We start from the raw sequence: 25,792 nt of genomic DNA, 5'->3' as shown, positions 1-25,792 counted from the left end.
CCAAGATCGTGCTGATCTGCTTAGCGAGAGCACAGACTGCTCTCTTTGCCATTATTGCGGTGAGGAAAAAACACAATCATGTGATTTTTAAAGGGAAGTGTTGTCACCATATATGGCTCATTGGAGGCGTTTCCGAATGCTAATGACCATGAACGTGAACGAGCATGGTACTTACGCACATGTGGGATTTATCAGCAATGATTGCTTACTCATGTCCGTAAGAACTGCGTGCATACATTTGATAAATATGGATTTTCTTGTACTTAGACACATTCTAAATTTCATTCATAGGACAAAATACAGAACCTTTTCTACACACTGTTGATAAATGAGGGCCCTGGGAACTGCAGGAATAGCAGTAGAGTACCACATTTTTTTACCTCAGTAGTGCATTTTCCAGTCCCAGGCAGCGTCCAGCAGGGTTGATTCCATTTTTGTAATTGGCTTCACTGGAAGATGAAGGCGGAGGATTTTGAGAATCCAGGCTTTGGAGGAGAGAGGGTATTGATGGTGGTTTTCCTTCCAGGATAACTGTCTCAGGACCTGTTTGTGAATGATGGGACATGATGAATCTTCTTCAATTCACTGGTTTTGGTTCTTGGGTGTGGGAAGAACATTGTAGGTGGCTCTGATAATGAAGCTCAGTCTGCTTCCTTTCATCTCCCAAAGATCCTTCCAGGTGAGCTTTTGTTGCGCCAGGTTTTCCCAGTTAGTCCATTGTCCCTGTCTGGACTGCGAGACTGCGTTTGTACATCTCTCTGCCTCCTCTTGCTGCCAGACCTCAGTTATTACCAGCTGTCTTCTCTGGGGAGATGTTGCCTTGTACCATGTAGGTCGGCTTGTCCCGAGTCCAAAACCCCCACTTCCTTGCTGCACCTGTCCTACAATGGCCTCAGTGGTGGTCCACTTCCTTCAAGTTGCCAGTCTGGGAGCAGCCGCTTGTATTATAGCATCTTGAGACTCTGTCAGGGTCATGTCCAGTCTCACTTTGGGGCATTTGTACTCTTCAGTGATGCTAGAGACAGACAGTTCCAGAGCACTTTTCCCATTCAGGCCGATATTACTGAGAACAGGTGGGAGTACAAGCCACTTCTTGGAGAGAAGACCAGGCCTGGACTTTACGTTTTGTTTTGTTTATGAAGGTGCACTTGGCAGTTGTCCGTGAGGGGCTGCCGGTTTTTACTTTCGTTTTGTGTTCGTTTATTTATTAAAGTTATGTTTGAATGTTCGCCATTTCCCGCCTCCTTCTTCCCTGAACAACATACCATGTTACATTGGTGCCGAAACCCGGGAGGAAGGCGGACTGCACTGTAAAAGCCCTTGCCGCTGTGGGGAATCCGCAATGCCATCGGGCATGGCTGTGCAGAGTCTGCCTTCATGGACGCTCAAGGCGGTGGGCTGGAGTGAGTTGTCAGGGGGATGAACGAACTCGCTGCCAGCAAACTGTGTTGTGGAGGTGCGGTTGCCATCCGTGAGGGAGCGGAGGAGTCACCGCCGTTTGCCTGAGGCCGGAGCCTGCTGCTGTCCCCCATGATGCGGAGGAGCAGGGAACGGTCGGGGACTCCTGCCAGCTGCCGGAGGAGACGCCGCCAGGCATAACGGACAAGTTCACCCAGCTGGTGGAGACCGGATGGAAGTGCGTTTTGGGAACCGGACCATAAATTTCCCTCTCTCGTCTCTGTCTCTCCTCATCCTGCTGTTTCATTTTCTCTTGCGTCGTCTGCCCTTACCCCCCGGTGCTTCAGCCACTATGACAGGTCCCCCTGGAGTAGAGCGCAGTCTCGATTGGGGTATGTGATGGGCAGGACGAGGCCGAGCCATGAGAGCGGAACAAGGCCGGTGGCACAAGTGTTAATGAGTGTCAATTTTATGAATGTCAAAATTCATAAAAGATGTGTTCATCTGTGAAGATTATCATGATTAACAAAACATGTATCATTAACTTTTGTTGATCACAGATCTTATTTTTTGCAAAAGCCCAGTATCCTATGGAAAAATCCTATTGGGTTTTTGTCAAGGGAATCATTTTCTTTTTTTAAAAAAAGTGAAAGTGAAATATAATTAGATGTTTTAGTCATTTAAAACCTAATACTTACATTTAAAAGTGTAATCTGGCAATTTGTCTCTGCTGTCGCTGGCACGCAATGAATTCTGGGATAGGCTAGGCCACAAAGGGTCCATCTGTTGGATCCCTCATTGCACGGGAAATGATAGATGCATTTTGACAACACATTTGAGGTAGCCTTCGAATTTAGACAGGCTTCGTTGCTGTGATTCATTCGGCCTTCGAACACGGCCTTCAAAGGATGCAGCCTCTGTTTGCTCCAGAGAGTCCTAAAATATGGCGCGCACTACACAGATTGCAAAGTGCCATGATATATTCCCAAGCTTCTCTCATGTTATTGTTGATTATATGTAAAATCTTGGCAGTATCCATACTTTAACTTAAGTGAAATTTGGCATTTGACAATTAATGTTGCTTTTCTTGGCAAAACAGATTTTATTACAGAACAAAAGCGAAAATGGCAGATTCTGCAGCGAGTCAGTATGCGGATCAGTTCAGCTGTCCAGTCTGTTTAGATGGGCTGAAGGAGCCGGTGACGATTCCCTGTGGACACAGTTACTGTATGAGCTGTATTACTGACTGCTGGGGCCAGAAGGAGCAGGGGCCGCCGTACCGCTGTCCCCAATGCAGAGAGAGCTTCAGTCAGAGACCTCTACTGAAGAAGAACACTGTGATAGCTGAGATGATGGAGACGCTGCAGAAGACGTCCCTACAAACGGCTGCTGTGGAGTGTGATGTTTGCACTACAGAGAAGAACAGAGCTGTAAAGTCCTGTCTGCAGTGCTTGGCCTCCTTCTGTCAAACTCACCTGCAGCCTCACTATGAATCTCCTGCGTTTATGAAGCACAAACTAGTCGAAGCTTCCAGAAACATTCAGGAGAACATCTGCCTCAGTCATGGGAAACTTCTGGAGATTTACTGTCAGGATGATCATCAATGCATTTGTTGTTTGTGTTCTGATAATCACAAAGGACACAGTGTGGTGTCTGTGGACTCAGAATGGACTAGTAAAAAGGTAATATCAACAATAATAAAAATGCATAAAATATTTTAATAATAATAGTAATTGTTATTATTTTTTAAATTATTTTTGTATTATAATACTTTTTTTTAGACAGTAATTTCAATTCACCTTGTGTTTACCAGACTGGAAAGGTGTCTATTTTTGTCTATTAATGTTTTCTTAATTTTGTATGTTAATATTTTCAGAAAGAGATAAAGGAGATAAAGGAGGAGTGTCAGAAGCTGATCCAGGAGCGAGAGAGAGGTCAGCGGGACCTCGGTGAAGCGGTGAAGCTTCTTACAGTATGTTTCTTTACGTCCTCTATATGTTTAAAGTGTTTTGACACATAAAAGTAGATCTTTTAGATTCAGTAAAGATATACAGTGACCAATGGGTTTTAAGCTTCAAAAATGATTAAAAAGTGCTAAAAAGTAGTGACATACAAGTCATGGTGTTCTTATTGAGACTTCTATCCATTTTGGAGCCTGACATACACTTGTTTACACCAAACAGAAACAGCTTAATTTGACTGCCTGAACATTTAGAGAACTTGCCAAAAAAAAAAATTGCTTACATAAATTGCATTTATTTTGGATATTACACCAAACTGAGTCACAATGATCTGCATGATCACTTCTTTCCATCTCCAACAGAGTTCAGCGCTAGAGACCATGGAGGACATTGAGAAGGTCTTCACTGAGCTCATCTGCTCTCTTGAGAAGAAACGCTCTGAGATTAAAGAGCAGATCAGAGCTCAGGAGAAGATGGAGATAGATCGAGCAGAGGAACTTCACAAACATCTGGATCAAGAGCTGACAGAACTCAGAAAAAGACGAACTAAGATTGAGAAACTTCTGATTACTGATGATCAGATCCAGTGTCTGAAGGTAATAAAAGTAATTTCTATGGCTGTGCCACTCAACATGACAACCGCCTCACCACAGTGTTCAAGTGGTATGCCAAAACACTTTTTTTTAAGGTTAAAGGGTAGGTAACACACACAGTTTCTACCAATCTCATGTTAATCTTGAGTACCTATAGAGTAGTATTGTATCCTTAATATCTCTGAAAAGTCTTTAGTTTTATCATATTTATAAAAGATAGATACTCTGTACCGAGTCTTTCCAAAAAAAGCCGAGCTCCTGGAGGTGTGCCTGCCGTGGGCGGAGCTAAAGAGTCACGAGTGCTCGCAGCTTTTGCGTAGAGATCGTCTGCAAGCTGCGACATCATTATAAATAAAAAGGGAACAAAAACGTTCATGTTGTTTACATTATATGCACTTGCGCGCCGATTGCCAATAAAACACAGACATTTGATGCAGTTTTACTCACCGCCCGTGATCTGCAAATCCAGCTTTGAATTGGGACTTGTTTACAAACATTCATCAGCTTCCGTAACCCGAACAAACGTGTTGATGGGCGTGCTCTTGCTCTTGCTCAGGGTGATGTGTGTGCGCACGTTTATCAGAAAGAAGTGCCCATACAAGAATTCCGCCTTTTATTGTGTAATAAAGGGCCATACTCGAAAAAAAACTCTCGGAAACTGACATTTTGCGCTGTTTCGGAACCCGAGTCTGCGGTGATTCTGCACAGTAGTGACCGAAGTGCAGCCGTGGTATTAAGGTCTTGCTCAGAGTCAATCACAAGCACACGCCCCTGAACCTTTTTTGAGAAGCCTGACTGCTCCAGTTTTGATGTCTGCTGATTGCAGTACGACAAGAGGATTGTTAAAATAAGGTAAATACAACTACTAACCACAGATTAAAAGTAAAAGTGTAGTCTGGTGGCAAAAAAAAGTCCATTGGCGCCTCAGTTCGCTCAGAGAAACTGACAATCTCAACTGTCAATCTCAGCTGTCAATCATGACGTCACACTCCTGTTTTTATAGCATCAAATAACTAACTAAAACCAAACATATTTTAAAAAACGAACACTTGAACTTACATCAGTGTGATAAAAACTATATAAAATGACAGAAACTATCTTTAGAAGAGTAATTTAATTGTTTAGTTTGTCCCTCATACATTAGATTACACAGAGAGGGCGAGGTTTATGACCTATACTGGGTCCAGCCACCTGGGGGTGATCGAAACGCTTTGGCTTCACTTTTCAGGACTTGTGCGGCACACGTTCACAAGCTGTAGTGTGTTGTTTTACCGACATAAGTGCACAAATAAACATGCTTGTTTGCTATGAAATGAATGTTTGCCGACCACCTCACCACCGTCACAGCCCTAGTCATTTCATCACTATATACCACGTTTTATACTTACTATTTCATTTTTCACATTTTTAAATCTCTTTTACATAACAAGCAGTGCTGTATTTGTCTCATTTCAGAGCTGTCAGTCTGTGTGTGTTTTACCCACATTTGAAGACAGCTTCACTCAACACACTCATCTGTCTTTTAAAGACATTTCAATCTCAATGTTTAAGGAGGTTTTGGAGGACGTCTGTCAACTGCAAACAGCCAGAATATCCAGAGAAGGTCTGAATATTTTGATATGTTGTATTGTCATTTTTGCTTAATAGGAATCAACCAACAAATTAATTGCTTGTTTTGTTTTGTCTCTTCAGTGTCAAATGTCTACATTGCAAATCCTCCAGAACCAAAGACCCAAAATGATTTTTTGCAGTGTAAGTTGAACTGTGGTTTCTACAAGGCAAATCAATTGATAAGTATCAGTGGATATGATCTGTTATAATGTGACCATTTTGAAACCAAAGTTTATTTTGTTCATTATTTGTTTTTTGTCCATTCCTCCTCCTCAGATTCCTTTAAACTTCACCTGGATCTAAACACAGCACACAAACACCTCAAACTGTCAGAAAACAACAGGAAAATATCAGCTTCAAATAAAGCTCAGAAATATCCTAATCACCCAGAGCGATTTAATGAGCGTCCCTACATCTTGTCTAGAGAGGGTTTGTACGGTCGCTGTTACTGGGAGGTCGAGTGCAGTGGAGATGAATGGGCTATAGGAGTTTGTTATAAGGGAATTGGACGTAAAGGAAGTACTGATTACTGTGCACTTGGTTTCAACAAAATATCATGGAGACTGGGTTATTATCTGCAGAATTTCAGATTCATTCATGATAAAGCACAGGTCCGTATCCCTGTTGTTTCTAGAATAGGAGTGTATCTGGATCACAGAGCAGGAACTCTGTCCTTCTACAGCGTCTCTGACACAATGACTCTCCTTCACAGAGTCCAGACCTCTTTCACTGAACCCTTATACCCTGCTTTTAGGGTTGGAGGTGATTCATCTATCTGGATCATAGAGCAGAAAAAAGACCAATTATAAAAACAGAATCTATACCATAAATTACCTGAATTATTCACAAATGCAAGAGGTCAGTATGTAGAGTGTAGCTCAGGGTAAATTTCCACCACTTTTTTTCCACAGTAAATCTCTTCTCAAACATTTACTAAATAGTTATGCTCTGATTAATCGTGATTTAATAATCTAAAAATTAATATTTTTGACATTTATTCCATAAGTTTTGAGGTTAATTTTTTTTTTAGATAGATAACTGATTTGTACATTTGTTTTGTGTTGGATATTAAAGATTTGTATGAATATTTGTAGTCAAAGTACTTGATTTAGATTTGAATGATGGTTGTTTTTATTTCAAAGTGAAGTGTTATTTTGAGATCCCCGAGGTAAGAAGCCTCATTGTAATTGGCGCAGAAAAACCTCAGTTGCTTGTGTTTTTATAATTTATTATAATTCATGAAATCATTTGTTTATGGCACATTTCAGACATCTTTTGGATTTATCTTAACATGTAGGCCAATTAAGTTCAGTCATTTTAATCTCAGTTTATAGTCTGTTACTGTTATGACATTCCTTCAGCTAAAATTTAGACCTGTGTAATTTACAATACAACAATAATTCAAATGTATTTCTTTGACTGAGTTTTGCCATTTAATTTGTCTGTATTCAATTATTTAACTAAATGTTACTTTATTCTCATTAAATTTTCTAAATTGCAATTCAACTAGATTCACACAGAATATTTAATTTAGCATTTTACATTAAATCGTCAAAAAATTATCAGAAAAATGTCAGCTGTGATCACTTGTGGGCAAGATAATCCACTTTCATGATTTTCAATTGTGGATTTTTTTGTTTAAGTATTGATTCTAAAAGTAATATAAATGTCTAAGTTTAATAATTACAACTCAGAAATGTTCACCAGTCGATAATATGAGGAAAATAAACATTTTATTTCTCTTTCACTGTTTCTTTCTCTCTCTCTTCTTTAAAACACGCCCATTTTGTTTACGTGCTGAGAAGTATTTGAATTCAAGGGAAATTAAAAAAAGTGATTCAACCTCTGAAATAGATCCACTCCACTGTTCTTTGGGGCACTGTTCTCATATTTGAGTTGTATTTCTGTCAAGGTAAAGACATAAGATCCAAAAATGTTGTCTGCTTGTTAAAAAAAAACTGTGCAATTATGTGTATGTGTGTACAGAGTACTTCTACTCCTGTAACTTGTAAAAGGCCTGTTGAAACAAAATTTTGTATAGCTACTTCATTGCTAAATGATTATTTTGGGATTTTGTTGTCTAATGAAAATGTAAGTAGCTACTATTGAAACAAAATACTCGATTACATACTGAAGTGAACTACAAAACTGTACTTTTTACTCTTTACAATTTCGATGATTCTTTAAAAATACAAACCTATTTCTGTGGTGATCATGACTAAAGAGACTATTCCGGATAGTTATCCAGATAGCATGGAGACATTGATACAATGTTGAGTTTTTATCCAAACCATCATTTTGGTTGAGATTGAAATTTTAATGTTTAAAATGTGTTGGATCAGCATTGAAATTTTGATGAAAGTCGACAGCACATGGGTGGAGACAGTGACATTGAACTAACAGTGTTTTGTATTTGATGTGCATTGATTATACATTGAGCTGTTGTCGACAGCATAATCACCTGGGGCCCGTTTCAGAAAGGAGGTTAAGTGAAAACTCTGAGTATGTTAACCCTGAAATGAGGGAAACTCTGGGTTTTCCGTTTCAGAATGGGAGGTATATCAAACCCGAGAAAGCAGGGTAAGTCAAGCCCGTTTCTGAAAGAGAGGTAACTTATAACTTACTCTGTGAACCTAACCTGGTCAGGAGCAGGTTTTTTTCGGTAAATCCAGAGTTTCTTTCGGTCTCCTCCCCCTTTTTAAAGCGCAAAGTGTCCCAATACTTTTGGCAATATAGTGTACATTGTTTGGAAAAGATACAGCTTAATTTGACTGCCTGAACATTTAGAGAATTTGACAAAAGAAGAAGAAGAAGAAGAAGAAGCAAAATGCATTGTTTTGAGTCACAATAATGATCTGCATGATCAGATCTTTGTGTCTCCAACAGAGTTCAGCTTCAGAGACCATGAAGAACATTGAGAAGGTCTTCACTGAGCTCATCTGCTGTCTTGAGTATATATATGTACCTGAATTGAGGGTGATTGACACTTTTTGCCATTGAGATGACTTGGAAAAAGTGTCCCAATCAACCGGAATTCACCCGCAAGTCTAGAACTAAAAAATTGTAAATGTGTAAGTTTAATAATGACAGTTCAATAATGTATATTGGGAAAATAAACATTTTATTTCTCTTTCTCTCATTATCTCTCTTGGGACAGAACACACGCCCATTTTTGTTTTCGCGCTGAAAACCAGGAAGTTTTTGGATTCGAGGGAAATGAAACTTATTTCTCCACTACAAGTGATTCAACCTCTGTAATAGATCCACACTGCTGTTCTTTTGGGGCAAAGCTGTAAAGCAAATCATATTTGAGCTGTATTTCTGTCGAGGTAAGGACTTCATAAGATTCAAAGATCATGACTTTATGATGTTGTCTGCTTTTAAAAAGAAATCGCGTGCAATTATGTATTTGTGTGTGTGTGTGTGTGTGTGTGTGTGTGTGTGTGTGTGTGTACAGAGTGTTTACTCCTGTAACTTGTAACAGAACTGGTTAAACAAAATTTTGCTTTGTACTTCATTGCTAAATACGGAGACCTGCACATGACATGCAAGAAAATTTTTTTTTTTTATCGTGCGCACGATTTACTAATTCGTTCCCTCGATTTACTAAATCATGCGCATGATTTATAAATCGAGGGAACGAAATAGTAAATCGTGCGCACGATTTAGCCTACTATTTTTTTCATGCATGTCATGTCCAGGGCTCCGTAGCTAAACGATAATTTTTGGATTTTGTTGTATAAAGAAAACGTAAGTAGGTAGTAGCCTGAAACCGAATACTCGATTACATACTTTAGTGTACTACAAAACTATAGGCTACGTTTTACTCTTTGCAATGATTCTTTTAAAATACAAACCCATTTCTGTGGTGATCATGGCTAAAGAGACTATTCTGGATAAATACATGTTAAGTTCTATTGAAAGCTTATGTGAACAGCATTTGTAGTCTGTAGTTGATTAGCCGAGTAGAATGTTTTTTCCTCAGTTCAAAAATTGAAACACGATTAACATTGTGATTAGGCTTCTGTCAAACTATTATTATTATTAATTTTTTATTTTTTTTTTTATTTTTTTATTATTCTTATTTTTTTGTTAGATAGGCTACTTGGACTTTGTAAAATCTTGAGAGTATTCATACTTCCACCTAAGTGAAAAATAGTATTTATCAAATAACGTTGGTTTTCTTGGCAAAACAGCCCTTATTACAGGACAGAGACTGAGAATCTGTTCATCTTTGAACACTGCAAAGAAATGTCTGAATCTGCAGCGAGTCAGTATGTGGATCAGTTCAGCTGTCCAGTCTGTTTGGATCCTCTGAAGGAGCCGGTGACGATTCCCTGTGGACACAGTTACTGTATGAGCTGTATTACTGACTGCTGGGGCCAGAAGGAGCAGGGGCCGCCGTACCGCTGTCCCCAATGCAGAGAGAGCTTCAGTCAGAGACCTCTACTGAAGAAGAACACTCTGATAGCTGAGATGATGGAGACGCTGCAGAAGACGTCCCTACAAACGGCTGCTGTGGAGTGTGATGTTTGCACTACAGAGAAGAACAGAGCTGTAAAGTCCTGTCTGCAGTGCTTGGCCTCCTTCTGTCAAACTCACCTGCAGCTTCACTATGAATCTCCTGCGTTTATGAAGCACAAACTAGTTGAAGCTTCCAGAAACATTCAGGAGAACATCTGCCTCAGTCATGGGAAACTTCTGGAGATTTACTGCCGGGATGATCATCAATGCATTTGTTGTTTGTGTATTAATAATCATAATGGACACAGTGTGGTGTCTGTGGATTCAGAATGGACTAGTAAAAAGGTAATATCAACAATAATAATAATAAAAAAACAGGCATAAACTATTTTAATATTATTATTTATATGATTTATAGGCTGTAATTTCAATTGTTACACCCCTTTACCAGATTGGAAAGGTGTCGTGTCTATTTTCGCCTATTGTTTTATTATTATTTGTTTTTTCATCCTCAGAAAGAGTTGAAGGAGGTAAAGGAGGAGTGTCAGAAGCTGATCCAGGAGCGAGAGAGAGGTCAGCGGGACCTCAGTGAAGCTGTGAAGCTTCTTAAAGTATGTTTCTTTATGTGTTCTTTAGCTTTAAAGTTTGTTTGACATGCAGAAAAGAAGATCTTTTAAATTCAATAAAAGTGGATGATGACCAATGGGTTTTGAGCTCCAAAAATTGATTTAAAACGTGCTATAAAAATCATGACATACAATTCACAGTGTTCTTATTGAGACTTCTGTCCATTTTGGAGCTTGACTGCCACTAATTTGCTGTCTATCTACATTGTTTTGATGATAAGATCTTTGTGTCTCTGACAGAGTTCAACTCTAGAGACCATGGAGGACACTGAGAAGGTCTTCACTGAGCTCATCTGCTCTCTTGAGAAGAAACGCTCTGAGATTAAAGAGCAGATCAGAGCTCAGGAGAAGATGGAGATAGATCGAGCAGAGGAACTTCACAAACATCTGGATCAAGAGCTGACAGAACTCAGAAAAAGACAAGCAGAGATTGAGAAACTTCTGGTTACTGATGATCAGATCCAGTGTCTGAAGGTAATGATGCAAAAACATTGAGAATTGATTGATTTTGATTTTTGGAAAAGATCTCACAAACTAAGTCTGAATTATTATTCTCATTTTAGAGCTGTCAGTCTGTGTGTGTTTTACCCACATTTGAAGATGTTCCCAACTTCACTCAACACACTCATCTGTCTTTTAAAGAAATTTCAATCTCAGCATTTAAGGAGGTTTTGGAGGATGTATGTCAACAGCAAACAGCCAAAATATCTCGAGAAGGTCTGAATGATTTTCCTTGGAATATAAAATGTGTCATTCATACTATGTAGGATTACACCTAAATATTGACTTTATAGCTGAGTTTCTTCTTGTCTTTTCAGTGTCAAATGTTCATGTTGCACAGACTCCAGAACCAAAGACTCCAAATACATTTTGGAAATGTAAGTTGAGCTACTTTTCTCAAACACAAATACTGTACATATTATTTTATACATTTTAGACAAAAAATGCAAAGTGAAATATTAAGGTTATAATAATAACAATAAAGTTCATGATTGTGTTTGTGTGCATCCATCCTCCTCAGATTTCTGCCAACTGCAACTGGATCCAAACACAGCACATAAAGAAATCAAACTGTCAGAAGAGAACAGAAAAATGTCATATTCAGATAAAGCTCAGAAATATCCTGATCACCCAGAGCTATTTGATGAGTTTCATTACATCTTGTGTCGAGAGGGTTTGTATTATCGCTGCTACTGGGAGGTCGAGTGCAGTGGGGACATTTGGGCTGTAGCAGTTTGTTACAAAGGAATTGGGCGTAAAGGAAGCAGTAATTACTGTAGACTTGGTGGCAACCAAAAATCCTGGAGATTGTCCCGCTATCAACAGAATGTCTATTTCATACATAATAATAATGAAGTCCGTATCCCTGCTGTCTGCTCCTCTAGAATAGGAGTGTATCTGGATCACAGAGCAGGAACTCTGTCCTTCTACAGCGTCTCTGACACAATGACTCTCCTTCACAGAGTCCAGACCACTTTCACTGAACCCTTATACCCTGCTTTTCTAAATGGACAAGGTTCATCTGTGAGGATCATAAAGAGCAGAGTTTAAAAATATAATTTATCAAAAAATAGTACATTAAAAACTACATGACTGTATTGGACAGTTAAATTTACACATCAAACATTCATTTAAATTAAATACGCTGTAAAAAATGACCATGATTTTAACGGTAAAAGACTGTAAAAATGCTACATTGAAAAACAGTTAATTGGTTTACAGAAAGTTTACGTAATACAGTAGTCAACTTTTGAAGTGGATCAAAACCTTTCAACAAAGTTGTCCTAAAACCTTCTTCTTAGGACAACTTTGATTAACTTTTTTGATCCACTTCAAACGTTTACTACTGTATATACGATGAATAACTGTAATAGATCTAACGGTACATTTAATGTCATTTTACGGTAAAATACCATAAAATTTACAGTTTTTGGAAGTGAAAAATAACATGTCATATAATTTGCTGTGAAAAAACGTAAATTGACATTCCCAGAATTCCCTGCGTGACACTTCACATTTGAATATATTTTCGTTGAAATAACTGTTTCTTAGTTTTTTCAAATCAGTTATGTGCATTAAGGTTTTATGTTAAATCTAATGTTGTTAAATTAATGTTTATTGCGTTTTTAAAATGTATTGACACTGTGTGCACCTTCTATATATTAGTATTGTCCTTCTCAGCTTGTGGAAAAGCTGCCTGTGATGAACTTTGATTCATCATGTGACTCTCATCACCACTGTGTTTGGTAGTTGTCAGTGTATTACAAAGGTACAAAACAGATATTAGTATTTCAATATGTTAGGTAAATTAACATTATATCAGTTAAATACATTTTTTTACCATAAATTTAACGGAATTAATTTTAATGTTTTTACAGTGTGTAAAATAAACAGTTATGAACCATAATTTTTACAATATAAACCTTTAAATTATATGGTTTTGAACTGTAAAATAGTAAGCTAAGTGCTGTCCTGTAAAACCTAAAACGTTGCTACCATATTTTTTACTGTAAAGTTCTGGCAACCACAGCTGCTGTTTTTTTACCGTAAATTTTACGGGGATTTTTTTACAGTGTAGTCCTGAATATGTAAAACATGTATATGTAAAACAGTTAACATAAATCAAAGTGTATTTTCTAGTTTGGTTGATGTAACAATGTTTAAGGCTCAGGAAAGAAGGAGGTGGGAACCGGGCAACCGGTGAATGTTTCATATAACTTTAATATCAAAATAAACAAACAAAACAAAAGTAAAGCAGCAGCCCCTCACGGACGACTGCCACATAAAAACATAATAAAACAACAACACATATAGTCCAAGCCTGGTCCTCTCTTGTCCTCCACTGTCATTGCTCCTTCTTTCATCCTTCCGTAGCTCCTCCATGAGAAAATCAAGGCCGTTGCGGTGCACAGGTGATGCTCATTCAATCGCACCACTGGCTTCGCTCCGTTCCCACAGCTCTCAGCCCTGCCCTGCTTGCCACAGTTGATTGAAGTAATGTACTTTATTAGTTATCACAATGACACTCAGATTGAAATATCTCTGTAGTTCATTATCAGATTTTCCAGAATCATTAGTTACAGTGAATTTTTGTGTGTATTTCTTCATCTTGGCATCTGAAAGTGCTCATCTTCTGCAAGGTTATTCACTGCAGCTCATAATAATTGATGCAGTTCATCAACGTCAGTTAGTTTGGACATTATCTGTCAAGGTTATGGACATTTCCTTCAAACCTAAAACACAACATGATGCAATGTGTAATTCAAAATTTGATAAAACACCTTTGAAAAATCAATACTGAAAATTCTTTTATATTAACACGGTACATTGGGACGTATTTCTTTACAATTTGGATAACTGGGTTGACTTCAGGATGTGATATGACTGTGATTTTTACTGTTTCACAAAAAGCAGAGAAACAGCTGTGAAACCTTTTAAAAGAGGCACACTTTTAACACAGACCTTCTTTCAGTAGATAGTAGAAATGTTTGTTTCAGTTTCATCTTTATATTTCTGCTTTTCTTCAGTTTAGTATGTAATTAATGTTGTAATTTCAAATAAAGTGAAAATCAAATGAAATGGTGCATTTGTGTTATTAACATTCTAGCGATCTTTGGATTAAAATGTGGCTTGTAGAAAATATTTTGAAAATCTCTATGTGATATTGTCTGTGATTGCTGTGTTTCTCCACAGCAGCTGAATGAAAACCTGCTGTTATAATCAAGAAGCATCACTTGTTAATACAAGAAATGATTTCTGAAAGCTTTGATGTGTTTAACAAATGTACATCTAAATCTAAACAAATTAAAATAATATCTATTCAAGCACTTTAACCTTAAATTTAAATTTTAATTATTCAAATTATGGTTCTTACACATGAAATCATCAATGATTTAATCATTTTACACACAGATTGCTGGTTTGAAGCAGTTAAAACAAACACATTTACTGTATGATGTTACACACCATTCAAGTCTGATTATTGGTGCTGAGAGATAATGTATTTTAAGCAAAGAGAGGAGAGCATCAAAACTACAAAGTCATGGCTTCACATGAACAATGTTTACTCTCTCTCTCTCTCTCTCTCTCTCACTCTCTCTCTCTCTCTCTCTCATCTGCACACTGAAAACCAGGAAGTTTGTGGATTCGGGAAAAACGAAACCTATTTCCCTACACAAGCCTCTGCTTAAGGATCCACACTCTTCTAGTTTGGCTAAAGCTAAAGGAGACAATATTTGACTTGTTATTCTGTCAAAGCAGGTGAGAACGTCATATAATCCTCAATTAATGGTTTTACCATGTCTTCTTGCTTGCTTTTTAAAATGAACATTCAATTATTACTGTATGTATTTGATAATAATTCTATGTCAATCCGGATATCTTATGTTTATTCTTCTGTTAAACACAAAACTGTAAGCATTTTGTAGATTTTTATACATGCTCCCTTTCATTAATGATTTACATGTGTATTTATGTAGGCTACTTCTTCAGAAATGTCTGAATCTGCAGTGAGTCAGTATGTGGATCAGTTCAGCTGTCCAGTCTGTTTGGATCCTCTGAAGGAGCCGGTGACGATTCCCTGTGGACACAGTTACTGTATGAGCTGTATTACTGACTGCTGGGGCCAGAAGGAGCACGGGCCGCCGTACCGCTGTCCCCAATGCAGAGAGAGCTTCAGTCAGAGACCTCTACTGAAGAAGAACACTCTGATAGCTGAGATGATGGAGACGCTGCAGAAGACGTCCCTACAAACGGCTGCTGTGGAGTGTGATGTTTGCACTACAGAGAAGAACAGAGCTGTAAAGTCCTGTCTGCAGTGCTTGGCCTCCTTCTGTCAAACTCACCTGCAGCTTCACTATGAATCTCCTGCGTTTATGAAGCACAAACTAGTCGAAGCTTCCAGAAACATTCAGGAGAACATCTGCCTCAGTCATGGGAAACTTCTGGAGATTTACTGTCAGGATGATCATCAATGCATTTGTTGTTTGTGTACTGATAATCATAAAGGACACAGTGTGGTGTCTGTGGATTCAGAATGGACTAGTAAAACGGTAATAATAATGATAATAAAAACATTTATTTAATAATAAAAACTTATATTTATATGCTGTAATTTTGATTCTTATTATTACACCCCTTTATCGGACTGGATGTTTTGTATGTTAACATCCTCAGAAAGAGTTGAAGGAGATAAAGGAGGAGTGTCAGAAGCTGATCCAGGAGCGAGAGAGAGGTCAGCGGGAACTCAGTGAAGCTGTGAAGCTTCTTAAAGTAAGTTTCTTTATGTGTTTTTTTAGCTTTAAAGTTTGTTTGACACACAAAAGTAGATATTTTAAATTTGATAAAGGTAGATGTGACCAATAGCTATTAAGCTCCAAATATTGTTAAAAATGTGCTGTAAAAGTAAACAGATACAGCTTAATTTGACTGCCTGAACATTTAGAGAATTTGACAAAAGAAGAAGAAGAAGAAGAAGAAGCAAAATGCATTGTTTTGAGTCACAATAGTGATCTGCATGATCAGATCTTTGTGTCTCTGCCAGAGTTCAGCGCTAGAGACCATGGAGGACATTGAGAAGGTCTTCACTGAGCTCATCTGCTCTCTTGAGAAGAAACGCTCTGAGATTAAAGAGCAGATCAGAGCTCAGGAGAAGACTGAGATAGATCGAGCAGAGGAACTTCACAAACATCTGGATCAAGAGCTGACAGAACTCAGAAAAAGACAAGCAGAGACTGAGAAACTTCTGATCACTGATGATCAGGTCAATTTTCTGAAGGTAATGAAAGTCTTTTAATGATCATTTGTATACTGATATACTGTAGGACACTCACCATTCATTGTTCTGTGCTTTTTATATTTCTTTTATTTAGTGGAAACAGGCACTTGTGCTGATGCCAAAATTTTGAGAATCTAAACATTATCGTTGTGCTTGTTATATGGTTTGGAAAAGATCAGTTGTGCTTCACAAATTATGTTTGAACTGTTTGTCTCATTTCAGAGCTGTCAGTCTGTGTGTGTTTTACCCACATTTGAAGACGTTCCCAGCTTCACTCAACACACTCATCTGTCTTTTAAAGACATTTCAATCTCAGTGTTTAAGGAGGTTTTGGAGGATGTCTTGACTCAACAACAAACAGCCAAAATGTCTCCAGAAGGTCTGAATCTTCTGATATATTATTTTGTCATTCATACTCTTAAACCAACAATTTAACTGTACACTTGTTTTGTTTTGTCCCTTCAGTGTCAAATGTTACAAAGCCTCCAGAACCAAAGACCCAGAATGATTTTTTGCAGTGTAAGTTAAACTGTAGTTACTTCAAGGCAAATCATTAATTGTTAAGTATCAGTGGATATGATCTGTTACAATGTGACCATTTTGGAACCAAAGAGTACTTTGTTCAATATTAGTTTTTTTGTTCTTTCCTGCTCCTCAGATTTCTGTGAACTTCACCTGGATCTAAACACAGCACACAAAAACCTTGAACTGACTGAAGACAACAGGAAAATATCATATTTAGTTGAAGTTCAGCAATATCCTGATCACCCAGAGCGGTTTAATGTGTTTCCCTACATCTTGTCTAAAGAGGGTTTGTGCGGTCGCTGTTACTGGGAGGTTGAGTGCAGTGGGAACGACTGTGCTGTAGCAGTTTGTTACAAAAGAATTGGACGTAAAGGAAACCGTAATGACTGTAGACTTGGCTTTAACAAAATATCCTGGAGATTGGGCTTTTTTCTTAAGTATTTTAGTTTCATACATGCTAAAGCACAGGTCCCTATACCTGCTGTCCGCTCCTCTAGAATAGGAGTGTATCTGGATCACAGAGCAGGAACTCTGTCCTTCTACAGCGTCTCTGACACAATGACTCTCCTTCACAGAGTCCAGACCACTTTCACTGAACCCTTATACCCTGCTTTAGGGGTTGGTGCAGGTTCATCTGTCAGAATCATAGAGCAGAGGAGAGCTCAGACAAATCAGAAATAAATATAATCGATCAAGTTTCAGATTCAGTTGCTAAACTCCTGAAGTGTATATGTATTTAGATTAAAATGTAATTGGTGGTTTGGATGAACAAAAAGCCTAATATTTCTTAAACACTGTCAATTTTGCTATTTTGTTCTTTGGTGTTGCTACCTGCTAGTACACCTTCTTTCTTTACAAAATGCTTCTTCATAATTTAAATAACTGTTGACTTCAGGATAAGGTCTGATTTTGATTTAATTTTACTGTCATAACTATCTGATAGTAAGCTAAAAAACACGTTTTTAAAAAGCTTTTAAAGATGCATATTTTTAAAATATCCTTTTCTATCAACATACAGCAATGTTTCTTCAAAAGATTCATCTTTATATTTGTTGTTTTTCGGTTTGATGTATATAGCTTAATATTGTAATGTGTAATTATGATAAAATAAAGAGAAAATAAATTAGTAATCTTTTGATGTTTGATGTCTTAAGAATCTGTGATTTTATTACTGTTATGACATTCCTTCAGCTAAATATACAGGCTTATGTATAATTTAGAGAACTGTATAGTGTCATTCAGATGCATTTCTTTGACTGAGATTTTGTAATTTAATTTGTCATTATTCAATTATTTAACTAAATTGTCAATATATTTACATAGACTATAATTTAGTTTTTACATTAAATCATCAAAAATGATATTGGACATATTTTAGCTACATATTCTGCAGAAATCAAATATCAGCTGTTATAAGACCTGGGCAATTTAAGCCCCTTTCATGATTTTCAAATTTTTGTTTAAGGGTGAATTTAGGGTGATTGACACTTGAGTGATTGACACCTAATTGCACATTGAGATGACTTGGAAAAGGTGTCCCAATCAACCCCTAAGTGTAACTAAAAGATGTAAATGTGTAAGTTTAATAATAACAGTTCAATAATGTTCAGCAGTTGATCATATGAGGAAAATAAACATTTTATTTCTCTTTCTGTCATTATCTCCCACACACGCCCATTTTGTTTACGCACGGAAAACCAGGAAGTATTTGGATTCGAGAGAAATGAAACTTACTTCTCCACTAGTACACAAGTGATTCAACCTCTGTAATAGATCCACACTGCTGTTTTTTTGGGGCAAAGCTGTAAAGCAAATCATATTTGAGCTGTATTTCTGTCGAGGTAAGGATTCAAAGATTATGACTTAATCATGTTGCCTGTTTTTAAAAAGAAATTGCGCGCAATTATGTATTTGTACTTCATTGCTAAACGATTATTTTTGTATTTTGTTGGCTAATGAAAACGTAAGTAGTAATATTGAAACGGAATACTCGATTACATACTGAAGTGTACTACAAAACTATACTTTTTACTCTATACAATTTCGATGATTCTTTAAAAATACTAACCTATTTCTGCTGTGATCATGACTAAAGAGACTATTCTGGATAAATACAAGTTAAGCTCTATTGAAAGCATGTGAACAGCATTTGATCAGCAGAGAACATTGATTTTTCCTCAGTTAAAAAATCGAAACATTGTGATTAAGCTTCTCTCAAACTTTTTTTTTTTTTTTTTTTTTTTTGCTTAGATACTTGGACTTTGTAAAATTTTGACAGTATTCATACTTCCACCTAAGTGAAAAATAGTATTTGTCAGATAACTTTACTTTTCTTGGCAAAACAGCCCTTATTACAGGACAGAGACTGAGAATCTGTTCATCTTTGAACACTGCAAAGAAATGTCTGAATCTGCAGCGAGTCAGTATGTGGATCAGTTCAGCTGTCCAGTCTGTTTGGATCCTCTGAAGGAGCCGGTGACGATTCCCTGTGGACACAGTTACTGTATGAGCTGTATTACTGACTGCTGGGGCCAGAAGGAGCAGGGGCCGCCGTACCGCTGTCCCCAATGCAGAGAGAGCTTCAGTCAGAGACCTCTACTGAAGAAGAACACTCTGATAGCTGAGATGATGGAGACGCTGCAGAAGACGTCCCTACAAACGGCTGCTGTGGAGTGTGATGTTTGCACTACAGAGAAGAACAGAGCTGTAAAGTCCTGTCTGCAGTGCTTGGCCTCCTTCTGTCAAACTCACCTGCAGCCTCACTATGAATCTCCTGCGTTTATGAAGCACAAACTAGTCGAAGCTTCCAGAAACATTCAGGAGAACATCTGCCTCAGTCATGGGAAACCTCTGGAGATTTACTGTCAGGATGATCATCAATGCATTTGTTGTTTGTGTGTGACAGACAATCACAAAGGACACAGTGTGGTGTCTGTGGATTCAGAATGGGCTAGTAAAAAGGTAATATCAACAATAATAAAAAACATGCGCGAAATATTTTATTATTATTATTATTATTATTATTATTATATTGCCTATATTTATAGGCTGTAATTTTGATTCACCTTGTTGTACACCTTTACCAGACTGGAAAGTTGTTGTGTCTATTCTTGCTATTTGTTTTCTTATTATTTGTTTTTTATGTTAACATCCTCAGAAAGAGTTAAAGGAGATAAAGGAGGAGTGTCAGAAGCTGATCCAGGAGCGAGAGAGAGGTCAGCGGGAACTCAGTGAAGCTGTGAAGCTTCTTAAAGTATGTTTCTTTATGTGTTCTTTAGCCTAAACATAAGCACAATTTTTTCGTATGTAGTATAACTAAATGTATTTGTGTCACACTATAAATTGATATACTTAAAGTCTGTTAAATTGGAACAACTAATTTTGTACTAAATGCATTTCAGTTGTCCAGAAGCAGTGCTGAAGTTCAACTAAAGTTGTATTAAATATACTTGTTGTGCTAAAGTGGATCTATTCCAAGTGTACTTAAGTACACTTTAAATATATACTCTTGTATTTAAGTTTTGAAATGCAGAATACACTCAGCATAAACTTTAAATGTATTTTGGTGATGTTACAATTGCAATTCAATTACACTGTAAGAGTGTTTAACATACATTAATATTATACTGATAACAGACTGAAGTCATACTATCCTTTACTTTTAGTGATTTTAAAACACATTGCAATGGCATTCAAAGAAAACTTGAAGTGTGCTAATGGCATCATTATTGTGTGCTTCTAATACAGTATTCTTTAAATGATGGCACAGCTTAAGAATTTGCCTTTTAAAGACACCCACTAGTTTACCAGTAGATGACTTATCTGGAGAACATCAGTGAGACAATGGGAACAGATATATGTATATTGAATGTAGGAAAAACTGGATTCAAACCCAGGTCGCTGCCACACAAGAACACACGCTTTACCACTTTGCCACCATGCAGATATACGCAACGCAAAACCGGGCTTACTTTGTGTTCTTTCAATACTGTTAATAGATTTAAATCTTTTAAGAAAATAGATTTTTCCATCAATCACATGACAAATTATATGGATTTAAAGACTGCGAATTGCTGAGAAAAGTCTCAATAGGCCCAGTAAGTAGAGCGTGAAAGTAAACAAAACAGCATGTATAGAACACGAAACTGCGTTAAACTCGAAGCTGTTGAAGAAATAAAGCCAGCAGACACAACATTAAATATCATCTTTGTTTCCATTTTACTTGATATGATCTGTCATTAACTCTGCAGGAAGCAGTTGCATAAACCGACTCAACATTAGTTTTATTCTTGTGCATGCACTAAAACACAGACAGTTCCGTTCTTTGGTGGAAGAATGTGAACGCGCAGAACTGCTTGTGTTTCAGTGCTTGCGGACTGACTAACCCCATCCGTAACATTTCTCTGCCGATTGTCTCTGCGCGCTTCAACTTTCAATGTACTGCACAACTGCTCTTGATTTAAAATGCAATGAAATGATTTGGCTGTTTGACAGTCTCGCTGTCACGTTCAGTTCCGTTTAGTTTCAGTTTGTATGGACTTTCAGTTTGTTGTCATTGATCACGTGTTCCTTTGTTCTATGTTCCTGCCATGATCTGTCACCATGGACACTAATCATCATCATCAGCTGTTTGTCATTTGAGTTAATCATCTGTGTCACTACTTAAGTTGTTCTCTGTCATGCACTCCTGTTCCGGTCACCATAATATCATGTGTTTGCACCTGTCCGTCTGTATTATATTATTAAACTTTTGGAATTGTTCCTTCTGCCTTCCTGCGAGCATGTTATACTCGCATTACGCTGCGGATTTAAATGTGACGCATGAATTGAAATTATTTTAATACTTTTTATGTTGTTACTTTTCATGCAGTTAACGTTTCTGAATTTGACATTTTAACTTTTTGTGTAATTTTTGAGGACTGCTCACGATAATTTTAATAATTTGTTTAATAATTCAGTATATTTTGATAGCCCAAAGGGCTGCAGTCAACATTTCAAAGTGCAACATGCCATTAAAGTAGCCTACCATTAATGGGAAAAGTGTATGGTACAGGTGCATTGGAGTGTCTTAGGAATCCACTGAAGTAATAACACTTCTGATCAAGTATTTCAAACTCACTATATGTTGTTTTCTTTATTTGTCATAATTACATATCTTTACTTTTGTAACTACTTTCTATATGTATGTAAAGCTGCATTGCAACCATGCAAAATTGTGAAAAGCGCTATAGAAATAAATCTGAATTGAATTAAACAATACCTGATATTCAAAGTGTGGTCAAATGAAGGCCATAATTATAAAACTTACTTCATGATTAGGATTTTTTTTTTTTTTTTTTTTGCAACTCAAACATTTCCTGTAAACTTTTATCTATACTATTTTTATACTCAAGTAGAACTCAAATACACTTCACTGTATTGTACATTTAAAGGGTTAGTTCACGCAAAAATTAAATGTCTGTCATTAATTACTCACCCCAAACTCATGTCTTCCCAAACCTGTGAGACCTTTGTTCATCTTCAGAACACAAATTAAGATATTTTTTATGAAATCCAAGGATATCTGAACCACACACAGGCAGCAATTTCATTGCACATTTTGAGGTCCAGAAAGGTATTAAAGACATTGTTAAAATAGTCCATGTGACTGCAGTGATTCAACCTTAATGTTATAAAGCAACAAGAATACTTTTTGTGCGCAAAAACAAAACAAAAATAACAACTTCATTTAACAATTTGAACTGTTGTCATATGCAGTTGATGTAGTGAACACAGTTCAGCGCTTCCTTGTTTATGTCTGAATGCCTGCTCAGTACTACATCCATTAATTTACTGTTTATCTACATTGTTTTGAGTCCAAACAGTGATCTTCATGATCAGATCTTTGTGTCTCTGACAGAGTTCAGCTCTAGAGACCATGGAGGACATTGAGAAGGTCTTCACTGAGCTCATCTGCTCTCTTGAGAAGAAACGCTCTGAGATTAAAGAGCAGATCAGAGCTCAGGAGAAGACTGAGATAGATCGAGCAGAGGAACTTCACAAACATCTGGATCAAGAGCTGACAGAACTCAGAAAAAGACAAGCAGAGATTGAGAAACTTCTGATTACTGATGATCAGGTCATTTTTCTGAAGGTAATGAAAGTCCTTTTATCAGTATACCACCATGTTTCTATATTTACTGTTTCAGATATTTAAATTGTATCTTTTACATAACAAGCAGTGCTGTATTTGTCTCATTTCAGAGCTGTCAGACTGTGTGTGTTTTACCCACATTTGAAGACGTTCCCATCACTCAACACACTCGTCTGTATTTTAAAGACATTTCAATCTCAGCATTCAGAGAGGTTTTGGAGGACGTCTATCAACAGCAAACAGCTAAAATATCACAAGAAGGTTTGAATATTTTGATATATTGTTTTGTCATTCATACTCTGTAAGATTAAACCAACAAATTAATCACTCATTTGTTTTTTATTGTCTCTTCAGTGTCAAATGTCCGTGTTGCAAAGACCCAAAATGATTTTTTGCAGTGTAAGTTGAACTGTGGTTTCTTCAAGAAAAATCATTAATTGATAAGTATCAGTGGATATGAGCTGTTATAATGTGACCATTTTGGAACCAAAATTTACTTTGTTCAATATTTTGTTTTTTTTGTCCATTACTCCTCAGATTTCTGTGAACTTCACTTGGATCCAAACACTGCACACAATAAACTAGAACTGTCTGAGGACAACAGGAAAATATCATGTACATATAAAGACCAACAGTATCCTTATCACCCAGAGCGATTTGATAGATATATTTATATCTTGTGTCGAGAAAGTTTATGTGATCGCTGTTACTGGGAGGTCGAGTGCAGTGGGGACAAATGGGCTGTAGCAGTTTGTTACAAAGGAATTGGACGTAAAGGAGACAATAATGACTACAAACTTGGCTTCAACAAAATATCATGGAAATTGTCCCACTATGAACAGAATATCTACTTCACACATGATAAATCCCAAGTCTCAATCCCTGCTGTCTGCTCCTCTAGAATAGGAGTGTATCTGGATCACAGAGCAGGAACTCTGTCCTTCTACAGCGTCTCTGACACAATGACTCTCCTTCACAGAGTCCAGACCACTTTCACTGAACCCTTATACCCTGCTTTTTTTACTGGTCAAGGTTCATCTGTCAGGATCATAGAAGAGCAGAATTTAAAAATATAATTTACATAATATAATACATTAAAATCTACATGACTATTTGATAAAAATAAAAAAAAAACACTTAAAGGCACAATATGTAAGATTTTTGTATTAAAATATACAAAAAACAATAGAACAGTGTTATATATTTTGTTGACTTGTGTGCTTACATTATCCCAGATGTTTCCAAGAATGTTTAAATCCAGAGAAATAAGCAATTTTAACCAGGACAACCAATGACATCATACCCGCGTTACCCTCAATTTCCCTCGAAAACCATGGATATATTAAAGATGCTTTAATGTATTATGTGTTTTATTAGACAGGTGAGCAACTGTTTGGATACATTCATCGACAGAAAACTAATCATGTCATATAGCTAAACACAGTAAGTCTTATTGTTTAAATCTCGTTTTCTTGATTTACTGTGAGTGCCATGTTTTTCCATGACTAATATCGATCTATCTTACTGCAACAAGTGTCTCAGAGTAGCCATCGAGCGAACGCAGAGTAGCACTATAACAACTTTCAGCACTCAAATGTATCTAATATGATAAACAGCGCTGTGTTACCCCACATACACATGACCTGAAGAAGCGGAAGTGGCGACTGCGGCGTAATAAAAGCTCCACTGCTCTCGAGACAAGTGTCGTGCTCGTCTCTCAATAGAAATCACTCCAGCGGCCTCGTTCCACTCCAACGGCTTTCAGCCACACCCTGCTTCATACAGTAATGTCTTTAATACATTAGCTCATCCATGAATATAATTTTTGCTCGAGTCCCGTCGGATTCTTAGACATGGTTCCGCGAAATCAAGGCGTCATCAAGCTACGCATTTGTTTTGAATAAGCGACCACTAGCAGCGAAAAACTACATATTGTAATTACATTAAAAAATTACATACAGCCTTTAAAGCCTTTATGTATAATGCATTATAAAGGTATTCATAATGTACGTTACAATGCATTATATCTTTTCATAAATTATTGTAACCAAAGTTAAAATGCATTATAATATTTGGAGATTCTGAAATTGGTTGTTTATTGTGTTTTAATGCATTATACTTTCTAAAGGTGTGTTCAATTAATAGATAAGTATTATAATGTATTATAAATTAAATGAATTATACATAAAGGCTTTAAGTATTATGTGTTACCAAAACAAAAACAATAACAAATTTACTCATCAAACATTATTTAAATTCAATAGTAGTTCTGCATACTTAAAATATATATACACAAAACAGTTTACTTAAAGTGTATTTTTTAGTTTGGTTGATTAAAGTCATGTAGTTTCTTAGTTATCACAAAAAATGGGTAAAACACCTGTGAAAAATCACTAGTGATACTGAAAAGTCCTTCAGTATATTGGGCCGTATTTCTTTACAATTTGGATAACTGAGTTGACTTCAGGATGTGGTATGACTTTTTGCTTGATTTTTATTGTTTCAGAACTACAGTATCAGGCAGTGTTGACAAAAAGCAGAGGAACAGCTGTGAAACCTTTTCAAAGAGGCGCAGTTTTAACAAAGACTTTCTTTCAGTACATTGTAGAAATGTTTGTTTCAGATTCATCTTTATAGTTCTGTTTTTCTTCAGTTTAGTATGTAATTATTGTAATTTTTATCGAATAAAGAGAAAATCAAATGAA

General features: G+C 36.9%; 5 protein-coding genes across 8 annotated transcripts in view; all 5 read left to right on the top strand.

Moving 5' to 3' along the window:
• The window catches only part of LOC127495910 (tripartite motif-containing protein 16-like), an 8,977-nt gene extending 1,667 nt beyond the window's left edge, over positions 1-7,310 (top strand). Inside the window, exons 2-7 of the mRNA XM_051863368.1 lie at positions 2,498-3,080; positions 3,275-3,370; positions 3,722-3,955; positions 5,408-5,555; positions 5,645-5,704; positions 5,840-7,310. Coding sequence (XP_051719328.1) covers positions 2,523-3,080; positions 3,275-3,370; positions 3,722-3,955; positions 5,408-5,555; positions 5,645-5,704; positions 5,840-6,372 — 1,629 coding nt within the window. The 5' untranslated portion in view covers positions 2,498-2,522 and the 3' untranslated portion in view covers positions 6,373-7,310. The remainder of the gene's footprint in view (positions 1-2,497; positions 3,081-3,274; positions 3,371-3,721; positions 3,956-5,407; positions 5,556-5,644; positions 5,705-5,839) is intronic.
• Positions 1-11,077, top strand: part of LOC127495905 (E3 ubiquitin/ISG15 ligase TRIM25-like) — a 17,856-nt gene extending 6,779 nt beyond the window's left edge. For 2 of the 3 annotated variants that reach the window (XM_051863351.1, XM_051863347.1), the window contains exon 5: positions 10,930-11,077. The gene's annotated coding sequence lies outside the window, so the exon portion shown is untranslated. Of the gene's footprint in view, positions 1-3,757; positions 3,903-10,929 lie in introns of those variants that run through there. The other variant, XM_051863349.1, reaches the window with a different exon arrangement.
• On the top strand, positions 8,757-14,232 carry LOC127495909 (tripartite motif-containing protein 16-like). The gene is made up of 7 exons (XM_051863367.1): positions 8,757-8,892; positions 9,760-10,372; positions 10,543-10,638; positions 10,894-11,127; positions 11,217-11,370; positions 11,472-11,531; positions 11,675-14,232. The coding sequence occupies exons 2-7, from the start codon at positions 9,815-9,817 to the stop codon at positions 12,202-12,204; spliced, it is 1,632 nt and encodes a 543-aa protein (XP_051719327.1). The 5' UTR covers positions 8,757-8,892; positions 9,760-9,814; the 3' UTR covers positions 12,205-14,232.
• LOC127495911 (tripartite motif-containing protein 16-like) lies at positions 8,757-25,792 on the top strand. The gene is made up of 7 exons (XM_051863369.1): positions 8,757-8,892; positions 19,300-19,915; positions 20,112-20,207; positions 22,854-23,087; positions 23,198-23,348; positions 23,442-23,486; positions 23,625-25,792. The coding sequence occupies exons 2-7, from the start codon at positions 19,355-19,357 to the stop codon at positions 24,161-24,163; spliced, it is 1,626 nt and encodes a 541-aa protein (XP_051719329.1). The 5' UTR covers positions 8,757-8,892; positions 19,300-19,354; the 3' UTR covers positions 24,164-25,792.
• Positions 14,790-18,085, top strand: LOC127495918 (E3 ubiquitin/ISG15 ligase TRIM25-like). 2 transcript variants are annotated; one of them, XM_051863382.1, is made up of 6 exons: positions 15,136-15,704; positions 15,829-15,924; positions 16,196-16,429; positions 16,652-16,808; positions 16,895-16,948; positions 17,088-18,085. In XM_051863382.1, exons 1-6 carry the CDS (start codon positions 15,147-15,149, stop codon positions 17,633-17,635), a joined length of 1,647 nt encoding a protein of 548 aa, XP_051719342.1. In that variant the 5' UTR covers positions 15,136-15,146; the 3' UTR covers positions 17,636-18,085. The 2 variants fall into 2 exon arrangements, with proteins under 2 accessions (XP_051719343.1, XP_051719342.1); XM_051863383.1 differs by lacking the exons at positions 16,652-16,808; positions 16,895-16,948; positions 17,088-18,085 and adding an exon at positions 14,790-14,913 and having other exon boundaries at positions 15,132-15,704; positions 15,829-15,886; positions 16,196-16,378.

The sequence above is a fragment of the Ctenopharyngodon idella genome, chromosome 15 (genome assembly GCF_019924925.1).
Source record: "Ctenopharyngodon idella isolate HZGC_01 chromosome 15, HZGC01, whole genome shotgun sequence".
NCBI classification, from domain to species: domain Eukaryota; kingdom Metazoa; phylum Chordata; class Actinopteri; order Cypriniformes; family Xenocyprididae; genus Ctenopharyngodon; species Ctenopharyngodon idella.
Note: the sequence above shows the minus strand (reverse complement) of the source record. Positions and strands in the feature narration are given on the sequence as shown.